The sequence below is a fragment of the Saccopteryx leptura genome, chromosome 1 (assembly GCF_036850995.1).
Source record: "Saccopteryx leptura isolate mSacLep1 chromosome 1, mSacLep1_pri_phased_curated, whole genome shotgun sequence".
Lineage (NCBI taxonomy): Eukaryota > Metazoa > Chordata > Mammalia > Chiroptera > Emballonuridae > Saccopteryx > Saccopteryx leptura.
The window spans coordinates 52,473,314-52,491,368 of record NC_089503.1 but is presented as its reverse complement, the minus strand read 5'-3'; the positions used below and the strand labels follow the sequence as shown (position 1 = coordinate 52,491,368).

Here is an 18,055-nt window from a genome sequence, read left to right as displayed (position 1 = left end):
ACCTTGAAGGCCACCAGCCTCTATTTCAGTCCTTCTACCTGACCCAGAGCTCCAGGCGTCAGGCAACCTCATTGTTCTCGCTGCCTTATAGGTGAAGTGTGGAGAGTGACAAATTTAGGGGACTTGGAGTCCGTGAACACGACACTCTGTAGATTCACCACTTGCTATTAATCTGGGAAGTCAGCTGGCCTGTGTTCTTATCTATAGAGAATGGGGATGACAGCATGGACTCGACATTGCCCACCTCTTATGGCTATAGTAGAGTTACTCCAGTTTTGTCAAAACTGAACACGTGGTCAGTGTGAGTCAGACAATGAGCAGGGGATACAGGGCCTAAGGCACAGGCACGGTTCCTGCCCCTGAGGTACCGAGGAAACACTGTGCCTAGATATGTGAACTCAACAAAGTCCCATCGGGCCCTGACTGATAAATCTCCCAAAAGTACCTTTAGGGGGTTATTTCTGTCTCAAAAAGAATACTGTACAGAGCTATGTACATGGTCCTGTGGGAGCACTGGTCTGTCTGAGGAGGCGAGATGCTTGGGTCATGAGTGAAGAAAACAGGGTTCTGCCCTCATTCCCTAAAATCCTCTGGGGGATTTATGAGGCAGAGATGATCACTTTCTTCAAGTTTCTCATTTGATCTTTGCTCTCCAGACCACAATGTGAAGTAGGAGCTTTGCCTCATTTTACAGATAAGGGAACGAGGTTCAGAGAGATGACTTCATTAGCAGGGACTGAGTCGGAACTCAAACTCAGGCCGACTATGTGCGTCTCTCTGCACAGTGTTATTCGTGAAAGAGGCTTCCTGGCAAGGCTTGGGCCTCTGCCTCTTCCTTCAAAGAGCAAAGGACACATTCTTCCTTTCATGTCTTTCCACGGCCTGCTCTTTTACTCTGGTCTCAGATTGCCAGTCTGGCTTCGTCCTCTGTCATTGGTCAGTAACTCCCTGGGTCATGTTCCACACTCAAAGATGGAAGTAATTGCTTCAAGATGTAGCTCTTTAAGGAGAGGGTAAGTTGAAAGGCAGTTTCTTTTTATCAGCTCTAGTCAGAAACTGAGCTTTGGAAACAGGAAATGACGATATGAGATGTAAGCTTTTTTCAAGCTCCCAGAAAGGAGCTGGATTTGTCCTTCTGGAAGAAATTACTGGTAGTGGTGAAGTGAGAGGGGTGAGTGATAATTTTTGTTCACCGGTTTTTCCTAAAGTTTCATTACCTAGTTTCCTGGTCCTTCATAGTTAGAAAGAGGAAATACCTGCCTCCCATGCTGCCCCCTCCTCATCCCTTCCCCTCACTCACTGACACAGGTTGGAACAATTGAAACAGTGGGGAGAGGGGGAGCCAGCGCTGCACAGAAGCCGGTACCCCGTGTCTCAGCCCCTGCCCTCCCTCACCCCGCCTCCCCACACATGACGGTGGCTGCAGGATTCCAAGACATTCCCACAGGCCCTTACCCGGCAGGTCTGAGCAGGGCCCAGGCCTTGCCCTGGTTCTCCTGACAAGCAGGCTGGATCCAGAGATGGTTAATTCCATATTGAGGCTGAGAGCTAGGACCCCAAGGCCATTTTTCTTAAGAGGCAGACCGAATAAAAGAATCCAGCAAAGGAGATGGAAAAGAAAAAAATAAAAGTTAAAAAAAAGGAAGGACACAGTGACAAGGAGTAGCTTACACTAATAAGTGGATGAAGGGAGAGTTGGCGGGGAGCTGGGAAACGTGTAAGTTCCATCTGAAACTTTGGATACTGGTCCCCAGAAGCAGTTGTTTCTGTACTCTGCCTGGTGAAGGCAGAGGCTGGTGGCAGGCATGCAGACATCGTATTGAGAAGTGACAGGAAGATGAAGAAGAAGAGGCAACAGGGACAGAGTATTCTTTCTAGAGTTTGGGGAAGGGAGGGGACAGAGGGAGACGGCATTCATACAGGCAACGCACACCCAGTGTGCTCTTGCCCAGAGAGAGCTTGCAGGAGTTGGTGGTCGTTGCTCAAGGGGAAAGCCAGGTAGAGAGGGAAGGTTCTTTCAAATGTCAGAAATTTGATCATGTTTATAGCCTGCAGAATAGAAGCTGATGGTGAGGGAGAGATTAAATGCCTGTCAGAGTGGATGATTAATGATCTTACCCTAGAGTAGCACAGACTTGCTGGGAACTTCCTCAAAGGCAGCACAGAGGTGAAGGAAAGCCTAAGACCATGTGAGTAAGCGTCACTCTGTTATCAGCTAAACAGGACCAGAACTCAGAGAACAAAGCCAGTTGCTACTGGTTACCCAGGGAAGTAATTTGAAGTTTCATGGAGCTGTGTGAGGATGGCGTGAAGAGTCTAGAGACTGAGAAGTGGTCAGCAACAGGAAGGTGGGTCAGATGGGGCAATTCTGGAGCTAACTCTGCTGTGTTAACATGCTTTTTATGTGCAACCTGGAAACTTCCTGGGCTAGGGAACAGTTCTTAAATGTGAAGGAGCTGACTGAGAAGTTGGCTATGTGCAGTTCTTTCGGACTAACCTTGGAAAGGAGGTGTGGGCTGGTTTTCTCTAAGACTTGAATTTAAGATGCATGAATGAGAGATGCTTCTGAGAAACTTTGAAAGAGAAAGGATGTAAGATCAGTGAATGATCAGATGATTGTTCAAAAAATTTTTTCAGTATAAATATGAGGAAAGGTTATTTGAGGAGAAAAGGGGGGGAAGGGTGGGGTTTAGGGATTGAATAGAATGGAAAAGATTCAGAATGATCTCTGAAAGGAACAAGCCAGAGATGAATAAAAGTTTTGCCAGGCAGTATTGGAACATCAGCTGTAATTAGATAGTGTAAGTTTGTATGGATACCAACTGGCATCTTTAAGTGACTTTTACTGGCAGTTCTGAGGCCGTGGGGAGTAGAAACACAGACAAAAGACTTGGAGGTTTGGCATGGCTTGGGCTCTGATCAAGCAAATGCACTCAGGTCTAGGGGCTTCAAGGACAAGCTGGATGAGGCGTTTTCTGCTGCTGATATGATACAATTGAAATGAGTAACCTCAAAGGTGTGGAGAGGATAAGGAGACAAATATTGCTTAAAGGAAGTTGATAATCTAGGAAAATAGAGAGTTATTAAGTAACTAGCAGCTGCTGAGGAAGAAATTAAAGATTATTTGAGTGAGTAAATGGGACAGTTGAAATGTCAGAGCATCAAGGCCAGAAGAGAGAATTTCTGAGTTGAACATTTTAGAAGCAGAGCAAACATATTCTGGACAAAGATGAGGGCCAGGCTGTGGCCATTCTGCTGAGAAGCTGAAACTAAGTGGACGCAGAGACTGCTGGTATTGAAGTCAAGAATTGTGAAGCCAGAGTGGATATTGAAAAGAAGACAAACAAGAATGTTGAAGCTATTGAGGAGACAGAATGTGCCCAAAGCAGGTAGAGAGACTGTTGATCAAACAAAAGCCTCCAGGAAAATGGGCGACTGTATTGGGTTCTAGATATTTGGGGAGGATGCGATATTACTGAACGCGCTGCCTTAGAAGAGGAGGGCAGATGTAGACCATCAGTAGGGACAAAGAGTGGTCTGGAAGCACTCTTGAGACAGAGAGAAAGGTGTCCTGTAAATTGGGTTGTTGGAGCAGAGTGGTCTTTACTTGAAATGACTAGGGCAGGTGTGTCATCTCATGCCAAAGTCAGGATCACTTTATGAAGAAGCAGCTGAGAATGTAGGGTAGCTAAATCCTCTGAAGACACGTATGATAGAGGTGACAGTTCATGATAGTGGCTGGAGGCAGTGCCAGGCCTGGATTTGCGGGAGCAGAGCTGGACTGGGTTAAGCCTTTTGAAGACTGAGTTTGATTCCAGGGCATAAGACAGTATTTATTAATGACAAAGATGATGGGTAATGAATGATATGAAAGGTAGAGGCCATGATAACAGTTATAAGCTGGGAGAGAGTGAATGAAAGTTTCGTTATCCACAGAGTGTATGGAATTAGGCAGCCCCGGGGTTCTAATTAAACCTTCAGTGTTTCCAGCTGGAACATCCACTTGGAATGTTAATGTGACCAGTTGGAGTACTGGCATGACCAATTGGAATGGCTATTGGAACTTTAGTGCAACCAATTAGAATACTCTCCTTGTCAGCTGGAACGTTGGTGTGACCAGTTACAGCCTGGCAGTCAGCATAGCTAGATGAATGTTAGCAATGATAGAAGTAGATTCAAATCTTAGTTAGCTTTCAAGAAAGATATATTCTGAGGCTTTTTTGCATCCCACCAGGACAGTAGCTTGAGTGCTGGTTAGTAGATAAATGGCATGAATATCATCTTAAGATATTCAAGCATTCAACAGAGGCTGTGTTTTTAACTGTCATATCCCCAGGCCTTAGCATCTGGTAGATATTTAAAACATATTTGTTGAATAAATGATTGAAGTCTCATGGAAGAAGGATATTTTCTGTTTTCAGCACTCCAAGCAATGTTATTACTTCATGGACCTTGCTTTGTAGAATTGCTCCTTTTCATCTTTGCTTTGGTGGCTGGGAAGCTCACTTACGCAATATAGTCCATCTCTAGCTGTGTACAGAACTTGAATGTATGACTTTAATACCAACTCTAACTCTGACTTCAACTTCTTTTCCTACCTGCTTTAGTTTTTATGATTTATTTTTTTAACTTGAATTTTCTATTGTCCAAACTGCCTCAAAAATTTTTTGGAATAAGCATGTTGATGAAAGGATGGAGAGATAAACATAGAATTATGAAGTGGTAGCCCTGGCCATTTGGCTCAGCGGTAGAGTGTTGGCCTGGCGTGTGGAAGTCCCAGGTTCAATTCCTGGCCAGGGCACACAGGAGAAGTGCCCATCTGCTTTTCCACCCCTCCCTCTCTCCTTCCTCTCTGTCTCTCTCTTCCCCTCCCGCAGCCGAGGCTCCATGGGAGCAAAGTTGACCCGGGCACTGAGGATGGCTCCATGGCCTCTGCCTCAGGCGCTGGAATGGTTCCAGCCATAGTGGAGCAACGGCCCAGATGGGCAGAGCATTGTCTCTTAGTGGGCATGCTGGGTGGATCTCAGTCGGGCGCATGCAGGAGTTTATCTGACTGCCTCCCTGCTTCTAACTTCGAAAGAATACAAAAAAAAAAAAAAAGAATTATGAGGTGGTAGAAGCGGAGAGGGGAGGAGGTAGGAATGAGTAGGTGGTGTGGAGAGGATTATGGTATTTACCCTTGTATACGACATATCTTTTTCCTCAAAAAATTTGGGGTTTAAAAACTAGGTGCGTCTTATACAATGGCATTTCAAATGGCATAGATCAGGGGTCCCCAAACTACGGCCTGCGGGCCACATGCGACCCCCTGAGGCCATTTATCTGGCCTCCACCGCACTTCCGGAAGGGGCACCTTTTTCATTGGTGGTCAGTGAGAGGAGCATAGTTCCCATTGAAATACTGGTCAGTTTGTTGATTTAAATTTACTTGTTCTTTATTTTAAATGTTATATTTGTTCCCGTTTTGTTTTTTTACTTTAAAATAAGATATGTGCAATGTGCATAGGGATTTGTTCATAGTTTTTTTTTATAGTCCGGCCCTCCAATGGTCTGAGGGACAGTGAACTGGCCCCCTGTGTAAAAAGTTTGGGGACCCCTGCTATAGATGAAACTGAGGACAAGGCAATATATGAAGACTGTGATTCATCATCAGACACAGAGGAGGACAAGCTAATGGATGGGAATTTTGACAGTGATGAGAAGTTGTATGAATTTTATGATGAATAAAACTTGAGTTCAATAACTTTATGTAATATATTTTTTTCAATTTTCGGGCCCCAGAATTAAGGTGTGTGGGAGTGTCTTATACATGGAGGAATACGGTACGGCTTAGTTACTTGACTGAGAGAAGCTATCATCTCCACCCAGAGAAGAACCCTTCAGGGCCTTTTATGTTCAGCATAGTCTTAACACCACGCCCTAGTAAATATATGTACGGTACTCAACAGAATCTTGTCAGTTTGAGTGGATATTTCCTGGGCTTAGTGAATATTTGTCGATTGCCTTTTCTCAGCATGTATTTTTTATTTCCCTGAAAATTCTTGGACTTCCTCCATTTGGGAAACTATGTGCTACATTACACTAACTCTGCTGCTGATTGTCATGGTGTCCTTGGCCAAGATAGGTCAGTCTCTGGGCCTGTTTTCTCATCTGTAAAGTTGAGATAATAATCTTTACTGCCAAATCCCTGGGAGGGTTTATGGAGAGAATGTATGTAAAGTGCCCAACAGTGTCTGGCACAGAGGAGACACTCAGTAAGTCTGCGCCCCACCCCCAATTCCGTTGGACATACTGATTTGGCTGACTCTCACGACAAGTAGCCCATAGTTCTGGCGTGGCTGTGCTGCTGCCTCTCCTGTAAGCCAGCTTTCAGTCTGGCCAGCCCAGGAAGAGCCAGCCTTCTAGACCCAGGGCTCAGTGAACTTAATTTGCTGGTTTGACTTCTAAACACTCATCTCCTCAGATTAGCAGGTGGCTGGTTTGTAGCCTGGCTCTTCAAGGTACTGAGGGCCTTTTAGCTTGAGTTAGCAATTTGCAACTTTTTTCATCTTGTGGCACACATGAACTAATTACTAAATTCTGCAGCACACTAAAAAATACATTTTCTTGCCTGACCAGGGGGTTGCGCAGTGGATAGAGCGTCAGACTGGGATGCGGAGGACACAGGTTCGAGACCCCGAGGTCTCATCTGGTTTGAGCAAAAGCTCACCGGCTTGGACCCGAGGTCGCTGGCTTGAGCAAGGGGTTACTCGGTCTACTGTAGCCCCAAGGTCAGGACATATATGAGAAAGCAATCAATGAACAACTAAGGTGTCCAACGAAAGACTAATGATTGATGCTTCTCATCTCTCTCTGTTCCTGTCTGTCTGTCCCTGTCTATCCCTCTCTCTGACTCTCTCTCTGCCTCTGTAAAAAAAAAAAAAAAAAAAAAAAAAAAAAAAAATTTTCTTGCTGATCTGACGAAAAAAAATAGATATAATTTTGATTCATTGCTGTCATTTTTAAAATTTTTTTAATTTTTATTTTTGACAGTCTAAGGGAAAAGAGATCAGTGCCCCTGAATAGTATTCAGGTATTGCACGTGTCAAAAATTCTGGCAACACACCAGTTGAAAATCACTGACCTACGGAATCATGTATTTCATGTTAAAATCTGACGTGTGTGGTTTGGTTTACGATCTGGGGGCAGTTCAGAATATGTGAAATCACAGCTATTGGGTCAGAATGGTGTTGAGATCACCATTCTTGTACTAGGGTTGGGCTGTCCAAAGTGTCACCGAATGCTCAGACCACGGCAGGACTGTCTGCTCATTTGGCCTGTTGCTCACCTAGTTGCCACATTATGTTCTACTTGTATTCAGTGTCTACTATATGCTTGGATTTTGGACCACATGGAACATTGCTTTATGCCAGGTGAGAAATGTGTTTGTCCCTGTATTTTGGGAAATACTCCAATTTTTTCAAGCTCTTCTTAATTTCTAGTAGTTCTGAGCAGGTATTTTGCCTATCACATTTGGGTTTGTTTGTTTGTTTTGTACCTTATTTTTGCTTATTAAATGTATGTATTAAAGGCAGGTTGTCTACTATTCTATTAGTGGCGGGACTAGTAATAACCTCCCAGTGGGAGTCTTCACAATAAGGAAAGGAGTCTTCTCACATCCCACAGTGGCCACATTCTAATTTTGGTGCAGCACAGGAAAGATCATCTCACATAATAAGATTCTAATGAAATCACGCTACAAATACTCATTGGACATGTACTTTATGCTCGAGGTCCCTTCTCGGTTCTTTGCAGTGAGGTCTTACAATGAGATGTGTTACAGACTGTGCTGAAGATTGATTTCGAGTTCAGGAGGTGACGGGAATTCTGGTTTTGAAAAATATATTACCATAGCTTGTTTTTTGTTTGTTTCAGTGGAGAAGGACCTGCTGCTTTGCCTTAAAAGTTGAAATGAAAAAATTTAGTAATTAAAGTAGAGGCATTCATATTATTTTCTACTTGGAAATAATGAATAATGGTTTCTATGGGCAAATGTGGTGGTTTTTGAAAAAAATGTAGTTCACATGTCTCTCATAGCACAGTGGGTAGTGGCAGGGGCTGTGCTATCCCCAAATGACTCATTATCATCCCGGGACTGTCCCTAATAGGCTTATGGCTTTGGGGCAGCAATCTTGACTCTGTGTTGTCCAGCACACAATTAGACTGCCTTATGTGCTTATGGGGCTAAAGTTGTCCTTGTTATGATTTTGAGACCGACCCATTTTTGTTTGCAGGAGCTGCTAAGTCGCACATCTCTTGAGACACAGAAGCTTGATCTGATGACTGAAGTGTCTGAGCTGAAGCTCAAACTGGTTGGCATGGAGAAGGAGCAGAGAGAGCAGGAGGAGAAGCAGAGAAAAGCAGAGGTGAGTGTGATACACTGAGTTCTGGGGGCAACCAAACTGCCCTAAGCTCAGACAAGGGGAAGTTGTCCTGATGTGGACTCAGACGATCTGCTCAGTCCCAAGTCTGGCAGCCACTGGGCGCCAGAAACATTTAGGCACTGGAGATGCAGTGATCTGTTAATACCAAGTTATCAGGTTTTGCTATGGCTGCAAATTTCAGCAATGCCCAAACCACCCAATTTTGGCTCTAAGGCTTTGTCCTTCCTCAAGCTGCTGACAGGGATGAAAAGGGATGCAGTGGTTGGGGAGTATCAGACAAAATGTTAAGGGACACACGATGTCTTCTGTGAAAGCCACAGTAATAATGACCATGTACAGGGCGAAGTCAGCTGCCTAACAAGCCACAGTCACTATATCCAAGGAACCTGACACGCATTTTACTAACCCAGATGGAACCCTGAGATTATGTTTGTTTTCTCTTGGTGGGTCACTCACAGGCTTTCTCTTAGAGAATGTTTTCCAGTTTTGTTTTGTCTTCTAAGCCCCATGTGCCATTGGCTAGAATATGCTAGACTGCTTTTTTGGATAAACATTTAAAGAACTTTTGGCTCAGAGCTAGTTTATTTGAGAGAGAATTGCCTGTTTTAACAATAGATAACCATCTTCAGCCGCCCCTACCTACAGTTCCCTGTGTTCTCACCTGACAGTGGGAGATGTGGAAGAAAGACAGGCTTCAGGTTCAGCGGCACTTTGGCCTCACAGTGAGGCCCTACTGGCCTGACTGCTTACCAGCTTTTTGAACATCAACAAGTTAGCTACTTAATCTCTCTAAACTTCAATTTTTTAATCTATAAAATAGATAACTATGTACAGTTCACATAAAATCATTAAAGTATCTGGCATTTTGTAAATAGGGTTTTTTGGGTTTTTTTATCCCCTTCCTCCATTTAGGCATTCTCCAAAATCTAAAGATGGATGTTATTTCTTTCTGTGAAGTGGCAATGTCATTGTGCACTGAAGCCTGTTCTATTTCTATGTTTACTGGGTAAACACTTATAATTGAGACAGTGCTAACATGTGGGGCATATTCCTTGTATTATTTTTGAGAACATGCTCATTAGTAAGAAGGACAGTTGTCTAAAGAAGATCTATCCATTGAGCTGAGGACAGTATTGTCTAGCAATTAAGAGTGCATGCCTGACCAGGTGGTGACACAGTGGATAGAGCATCAGCCTGGGATGCGTAGGACCCGGGTTCTAAACCCCGAGGTCACCACCTACTTGAGTGTGGGCTCATTCGGCATGAGCATGGTCATAGACATGACCCCATAGTCACTGGCTTGAGCCCAAAAGTCACTGGCTTGAGCAAGGGGTCACTTGCTCTGCTGTAGCCTCGTGGTCAAGGCACATATGAGAACGCAATCAATGAACAACTAAGGTGTCACAACAACAAATTGATGCTTCTCCTCTCTCTCCCTTCCTCTCCCTCCCTCTCTCTTTCTCTCTCTCTCTCTCTCTCTGGTTCTGGGTAAGGAGTGAGATAATGTATGTTGCAGTCGTCCTTAGGTAGTGCTAGACACACGGTAACAGCCAGGTTTTAGCCATCTTTTAGTCATCATATTGTTAAGCATGCTGGAAATGGAAATGGGAACTTAAATATGTTATTTGTATATGGCAAGGGACACACAGACTTAAAGTTTATCTGGGTGAAGTGTTAGTTGGATAGCCTTTGCTTCTTAAAGCAGAGAAACAAATTTTCTCTGGGTTTAGTGTTAATTTACCAATGTTTCAAAGGTCTGTAATTACATATGAACATACACGAAGGCTTGAAGAGTCCAGGGTTTAAAAATCCAACAGCATTTCACAATATCAGTAGAAACAGGTCTTAGTATGTCAGTTGGTTCTGTTTTAGCCTTGTCCTCAGGAAGGATCTCCCCATGTGGTGACAGAGGTGGCCGTTAACAACTCTAGATCCTAGGAGCCTGGCAGACAGAGATTCTTTTTCAAAGGTTCCAGCAAAGCGCCAAGATGGGTCAGTTTGGGTTACATGCCGGTTCTGAACCAGCCTCTGCGGGGAGCAGGTGCCCGCACACGGGCGCACACGTGCATGGCGGCACCGAGTCCCGCTGTGGACGCACAGAGGGTCAGGACCACGCCGGCGGCTCAGTTCCTTCCTAGGGAGGACTGGAAAGAGGAGGACTCTTCTCTTCCAGGCCAAGTAATATTGCTGCAGTCATTTTTACCATTTGCTTTATTTTTTTCTTTTCTGAAGGATTGTTTTTCCATCTGAGTTTTTGTCTTTGTTTTCCATTAGGCTCTTCACTTCTGAGGCAACGTAGACACAGAGCTGCTGGCCTCGGTCTGGTCCGATAACAGCCCTTCCCAGTCGCTAGTACCAACATTAGGTTTCTACCTAATGGCCGTTCAAACCCGTGATAATCAGTGAGCAGCTGTATGATCTGAAACACATTTTTTATTCTCGTAATTGAACGTAATCTTGGCTGGTATGCTAGAACCTCTACACTGTCTGTAACTAGCTGACCGGAGGCTGAGAACCGTGAAACATGTGGCTTAAGCAGCACCATGAGTGGAGTGTTTATTTTGAGCGAGGCATTTAGCAAGCTGAGGTTACCAGAGGTTGTAGTATCCTGTAGGAGGAATGCTGCTTTCCATTCTGGGCACGGCTGTTTTTTCCAGTGGTTAGCCTAAGGCCAGATTGCATGTGGTTTGGAGACAGCAGAATTATTATTTTTTTTTTTTTTAATTTAGGTAACCAGACCTGTAATAAACTTCCTCAGGCTTGATCCTCAAATCCCATTTTATGTTTCAATGAAAAGAAAAAAAGATGCTGTTAGTTGGGAGCATTGTGGACTACTCTTCCTGTCTGGCTCTCGTCTCGGCCCATGCCGATATTCTGTAGCCGTGGAAGGGATTAGGGATGGTTGCCTATAAAGCCCTAGGACTGTGAGGAGCAGGTTTCTGCTTAAACAGAGAGAATTCTGACAACCAGCCTTGCTCAGGAGTCATCAGTGGCCTAAACGAGGTGTGGGTGATTACTGACTCTCCTGTGTTTGCTTTTATCTTATCACCCTTTTGCAATGGTTCTGGGTCATTTCAGGGAACCTAAGTTGGATCAATTAGATTTACTTCTGAAAATCAGGACTGTAGAAGAGTGACTGACATGGAGAGTGAACCTCAGAACTAGGAGAGCGAAGCAGGACAGAAAGAGATGCGGAGACCGAGGAAACCCCCTGGCTGCACCATGTCAGAGCCAGGCCCTTGGGAGGGGTCTGCCTCAGAGAGGGAGGCTGGCTTCCCTCTGCATGGGGTGCAGGGACGCCTACCCCTGGGTCCCTGTGAGGAGTACCAGAGCAGCCTGTAGAGAGGGAGCAGGAGTCCTGCCTGTGCTGAGATGTGAATCAGCCCAGGTGATCAGAGATCTGCAGAAACATGAACAGAAGCAGAAAGAACCTGTAGAATTTCCTAGCCGAGAATGGAATGTCTTACAGCCCAGGTGGCAGGGCCATTCCTTCTCTCTCCCTATGGTTAGTTCCTTGGAAGGGAGGGATTCTGGTTTCTGAACGGTACAGCCAGAACGATGGGCTTGGAGTACAGAGAAAGGCTGGAGAGATTGAGTTTTCTCAGAGAAGAGCTGATCTGCCTGGGAGAGCTTTATTCTTGTTTTTATTCTTTTTTTTTCTTTTTCTTTTTCTTTTTTTTTTTTTTTTTTTTTTTTTGAGAGAGAGAGAGAGAGAGGTGCAGGGAGAGGGAAAGAGACAGATAAGAATGGAGAGAGATGAGAAACATCAACTTATAGCTGTGTCACTTTGGTTGCTCATTGATTGCTTTTCATATGTGCCTTGACCAGAGGGTTCAAGCCAAGCCAGTGATCCCCTGCTCAAGCCAGCGACCTTGGGCTCAAGCCAGCAACCATGGGGTCATTTTGATGATCCCACGGTCAAGCTGGGAGCTTGTGTTCAAGCCGGAGTGACCTTGTGGTTTTGAACCTGGAACCTCAGCATCCAGGTCAATGCTCTATTTGCTGTGCAACCACCAGTCAGGCAATCCTATTTTGTTTATTTAGTTATAGAAAATATTCTCCAACAATTCAAAAATCAAAAGTTCAAAAGGGTATACATAGCAAAAGTCTCCTTCCATGCCTGTTCCTTAGTTAGCAGCCAGGAGCCAATGTTCTCAGCTTGTCTAACCTTCTAGACCTATTTTATGCATGGACTAGCAAAAGTGTTTGGAGACCTGTCTGTATCTGTCTGTAAATATATACACACAAAGACATTTCCCCCTCACTGAAAAACTTTCCTCACTCATATTTATGTCTCAATATTATTCTACTATCTGCCTATGCCCTAATATATTTAACTTGTTCTTTCTTGATGGACATTTAAGTTGTTGCTGAGTATTTGTTATTATAAATAATGCTTGCTCTTGTGGGAGGATATTAATGTGGAACTGATGGGTTAAAGGGTAAATGCACTTGAAAATTTTTTTCTTCTTCTTTTCTAAGTGAGAGGAGGGGAGATAGAGAGACAAACTCCTGCATGTGCCCCAACTTGATACATCTGGCAACCCCCGTCTAGGGCTGATGCTCTGCCTATCTGTGGCCATGCTCTCAATCGAGCTATTTTTAGTGCCTGAGGTAGAGACTCCATGGAGCCATCCTCAGTGTTCTGGGCCTATGCACTCAAACCAATCAAGCCATGTCTTCTGGGGTAGGGGCAGGGAGAGGGAAAGGGGGAGGGAGGGTGGAGAAGCAGATGGTTGCTTCTCCTGTGTGCCCTGACTGGGAATCGAACCCAGGACATCCACATGCTGAGCTGATGCTCTATCACTGAGCAAACTGGCCAGGGACACAATTGAAATTTTGACAGGTATTTTCAAATTGCCCTGTAGGGTCTAGAGGCTACATTTTTCTCTGTGATATAGAAGAGAGCCAGGACAGTATTAAGCAGAGCATGAAGGAAGAAAAAGAAAAACTAAGTAAAACTCCGAACAAGTTTAGCAGGAAACATAGGGTGGGAAAGACTGATTATGGGAGGTGCCCAGTAGTTTCACATAGAAAAGAACCCTAAGAAAAACTTTCATGGTTGGCAAAGCAGGAGTAAGTGAGCAGTTATTACAACACAGAACAGCAATTAGAATCTCAACAATGCCACCTGGACTTAATGATGCAGGACCCAGGAATGGAAGAAACAGACCTGTTCAGAGAGGGGATGAGCTAACCCTATAGATAAGGAATTATAAAAGTAAGTTGAAATGCCAAGCCCAAGGATAGACATACTGCAAAACAACAAGGCCACATGAATGGGGAGAATTAAAGGAGTATGCCCAGCAATGTTGGGCAATGCCACATGGTCACTCTGAGAAGAGGAGAGAAATGCACCCCTGTTACAGATCTCAGACTGACTGAGACAGACCAGGCACAGTAATGGAAGGCAGCTGCAATTTGGATAGCTACTAAAAGTCTCTTCCAGCTAAACACTTAAATATGTGAATTGGCTCTTGGTCCCTTCTCTCCCTTTTTATATTTTCTGCCCAGAGGGCAGAGAAAGAAACTGGGAAAACTGCCACTCTACTATTGAAGCAAAGGGAGAAACTAGTTACGAAGTAGAAGTGATGGTTACCTTGAGAGAGAGTGGTCACTGTCCTTTGCGAGTTTATGACGGTGAGGGAGGGAAAAACCACGCATAGACAGACAGGCACATTGCAAATCATAACTTTGAAAGTTCAGAAATAAAATAGAAGATGACTCATGAACATTGAACTACTTCAATATAGTTCTGATTGCACAATCTCATGAATAATAGCAATAAAAAGAAGACACTTTAAGAGACACTTTAAGAGAAACTCCTTTTCAAAGGGGCTGAACAGAAGGTAGAGAGGACGAATAAAAGGGCCCCTGCATGAACGGCACCAGGAAGGGTGAACCCAGACAAAAGGGCGGTGCTGAGGACAGAGACTTTCTGTGAAAAGTCACATTCTCACTAAAGTCAAAGAAGGAATGGGCTCGAGTCCATGGGTGTCTCTGATAGGTGCAAAGCACTCAGGACAGCAGTCCCCAAACTTCTTGCTCTAAGCAAACTTTAAGGAATGAAGGGATTTGTTTAAAAACTAAAAGTAAACCTCCTTGTTCTCCTCCCCTCCCTTCCTCTTCCTTCTTCTTCTAAATGACAAAGAAAGTTAGATGAGTTTTATGAAATTTAGCCTATTGAGTTTGGGGTCAACCCTATGACGGTTTCTGAGGGGCTAGTAGACACAGTAGGCATCGTGTCCATTGAGACTGAGATGTCAGATTGACCTCATTGAGTTGGCTGAGAATGCATCTTGAGCTGGTAGACCTGGTCAGTCCTCACTTCAGTCAGGCATTGCAGAAACGTTGCTTGGAACAGTCTTGTGGATAAGATAGAGGGATATAGGATGAAGCTAAAAATAGGTATATTAGTACCCAAGTGACATTAGTTATGTACAAGGTGGGGCAAAAGTAGGTTTACAGCTATTTATATGGAAAATACTACAATAATTAATAAATAATAATTACAAGAGTAAACTGTATTTTGCATAATTACAACTCTAAACTTATTTTTGCCCCACCCTGTACACTACATTAGTGCCTAAAGACTCTGGAGAGATGTTTTCTCGTAGAGGGTAACAGCAATCTGTCCTTAGCCCTTCTGCCTGTTTAGCATGTGTAGTCCATAATATGGATGCTTATATGAAGGCCTTGAAGTTGTGATGACAGGAAGCCAAAGAGAAACTAAATGGATCTGTTGACATTGGAATTCATAAAAATCACTTGATTTTTCTCTGATTCCTTAAAATTCACTTACAGCCATTTAGAGGCTTCTGTCCTAAGTTCTCTGCACCTATCAGAGACATCCGTGCACTCAAGCCTGTTCTTTTCTTTGACCTTCATGCAGGTACACTTTTATTTGTCCTTTCTGTCTTTTATATAAGCCCCTTTGATAAGGGAATTTCTCTCACGGTAACTCTAAGGTACCTGCAGCCATAGATAGGTTGACAGAAAAGGAGTAAAAGAGGTCAGAAGAACCGATAGTGCAGAATCCCAGAAGGGGAGCAGGGAGCAGTTGAGGAGGGAGCCAGGCAGTTTGTGGACAGAGAACATGCCTGTGCATTTGGTCAGGAGGAAGGTGCTGAGGAAGAGCAGTGTCCTTAGGATGGTGGGGACAGAGCTTGTCTACCTGGAGAGTGGGGGCAGGGAATGAGGTGATGAAAATCAGGGGCAGCAGTGTCCTCATTTGAGAGGTTTCCACAGAGGGAGCAAAACAAAGGAGGAGGCAGCGAAGTTCTTGAAACTTCTATGCGAGAAAAGAGCAGGTCTGAGGACAGGTGGGGCAGGGGACCAGGCGGCACAGCTGGTGAAGGGTGCCCAGTAGGGTACACGTGCCGGGGCATGCGGGGCCGCTGGGCTTTTGTTGTCAGCAGTCAGCGTCACGTGGGCTGTAACTGTCCCATGACCGCTCAGTGTTTTCCACCCTTCTCCCAGTTTCTCTTGTTCGCGTCTTGTGAATCAGTTGATGATACAAGGAGAAGCAGTGGGGAAAGTGAACTCACATTTATCACTGCCCCCCGTGCCTGGCACTGTGCCAGGTACTTCACCTGAGTCTTACTTGATCTAATGCTCCCAACAACCCTATGACGTAGTGAGACCCTCATTCTACACATTTGGAAACTAAGTTTGGAAAGGTTTCATAGCTCGCCAAGTCACACAGAAAATGTGACAGACTGGCATGAAACGTAGGTCTGTGCAAATCCAAAGCCTGTGCACTGCGTCATTCTGTCACTCGTCACAGCCTAACCTGCCACAACGGGCTGAGTTTCCCTCTTTGGGAGTTGTTTTTACTCCATCTTTTTTTTTTTTTTTTTTAAGTAAGAGACAGGAAGGGAGAGAGATGAGAAGCATCAGTTCTTCATTACAGTACCTTAGATGTTCATTGACTGCTTTCTCATATGTGCCTTGACCAGGGGGCTACAGCACAGTGAGTGACCCCTTGTTCAAGCCAGCAACATTGGGCTTCATGCCAGTAACCTTTGAGCTCAAGCCAGTGACCATGGGGTCATGTCTATGATCCCATGCTCAAGCTGTCACCCCAGCGCTCAAGCTGGTGAGCCCATGCTAAGCTGACAACTTTGGAGTTTTGAACCTGTGTCCTCAGCATCCCAGGCCGACGCTCTAGCCAGTGTGCCCCCGTCTGGTCAGGCTTTACTCCACTTTGATTAACCTCCACCCTTCCTCCTGCCTCCGGGCTTTTGGTTGCTTATTGATTTCCAGCCCCAACTGCATTGCCCCCTCTTTGGTATTGCTCTTCTTCACTCCTAACTTTCCTCGTGCCTCACAACGACTGTCCTAAATATGTACCCCCTTTTGCTTCACTGTGTCCTTTTAGTAGGCAACCTTGCCACCCATTCTACAGAGCAAATCAAGGCAGAATCTCCCTTAACTTCCTGGTTTTCACGAGAAACCTACCTGAACCCCCAACTTGCCTTCTCTTTGTGCTTAATCCGACCCTCTGCCTGGGGCTGCTGGGTCCAGTCCCTCTCCTCCCTCTGTAAGTCCTCCTCCTTTAACTTCCTGGTCCTCACAGGTAGTCCTAGGACCCACCAGCTAACCCGTAAAAGCTCCAAAAGGCTTTGAGACTTTTCAGAAGAAAAAGTTTGAATAAACTGAATGTAGATGGCCTTTTTCCTATTTAGTACCTTCCAGTGATGGCCAAGTGCATGGGCAGCAGAGCCAGAGCCAGACGGGGACTTGTAGCGGCTAAGGTCGGTCGGGGAGAAAGCCTCTACCTTTGCCAGGCATCTGAGCTAAGGCAGCAGGGGGTTCAGAACTAAGGCACATGGAACAAAGGCCAGGTCAGAGCCCAGGGTCTGCACTGAGACATAGGTGAGAACTCAGGGGACAAGTATAGTCTAGCCCAATAGTTAGTATCCCATCACGGTTCAGGGACCAGCAACAGTGGAGCTGGATAAAGGTCTGGGATCCGGGCACTTACTCGGGCCCACAGGGCCACCTTGAGTTTTTCACCCAAACAGCTGGTCTCCACAGGGAAACACCTTGTTAGACAGATGACCCTGGGGGAAGACAACCTGGGGTTGTCTGTGGGTTAAATCAGGTGAGCTTGCTTAAGGGGAGAGTGACTGGGAGGCCAGGGGCTACCTATGACAATATCATAGCTCTCCCAACCCGATGGCATCAGCAGAGAGGAGCACAGGCTGGCGTAGTGGCCTTAGCCAGCGCCTTCTCAGCCCCAAGCTGCTGCCCGCCCAGACCCTCAGTTTTACTTTCACATTTGACAAGAGGATTCATACAACAAGGTATAGGATAGGAGCTTTTCTGCTTTTAGACAATACTGTCACTATTGGGGATGTACAACCTCTTCTCGCACATCTGGGTAGTTCCCATGGTGCCAGTGGGCAGACTTCTTAATACCAGATGCCAGTGTATAGAATAGGCATCTGGCATCAGTAAAAGTAGACACAGAGGGTGCTAAACAGTTGAATTGGCTGCTCCTCCCCTCATTTTACCCTATTGCTACCTGTCTTCTTAAATCCCTACCCCTGATAGTAGGCTGTTCATAGTCCTCCCCAGACTCTGGGTCCCTTACCACACAAGTAGCAAGTAGCACCATCCTCTGCAGCC

At 45.1% G+C, this 18,055-nt stretch overlaps 1 protein-coding gene across 9 annotated transcripts in view; it reads left to right on the top strand.

Moving 5' to 3' along the window:
• Positions 1 to 18,055, top strand: part of PPFIBP2 (PPFIA binding protein 2) — a 159,922-nt gene that overhangs the window by 103,767 nt on the left and 38,100 nt on the right. For all 9 annotated transcript variants that reach the window (XM_066366421.1, XM_066366428.1, XM_066366407.1 and 6 more), the window contains one exon: positions 8,273 to 8,404. In XM_066366421.1, the coding sequence (XP_066222518.1) occupies positions 8,273 to 8,404 (132 nt within the window). The remainder of the gene's footprint in view (positions 1 to 8,272; positions 8,405 to 18,055) is intronic.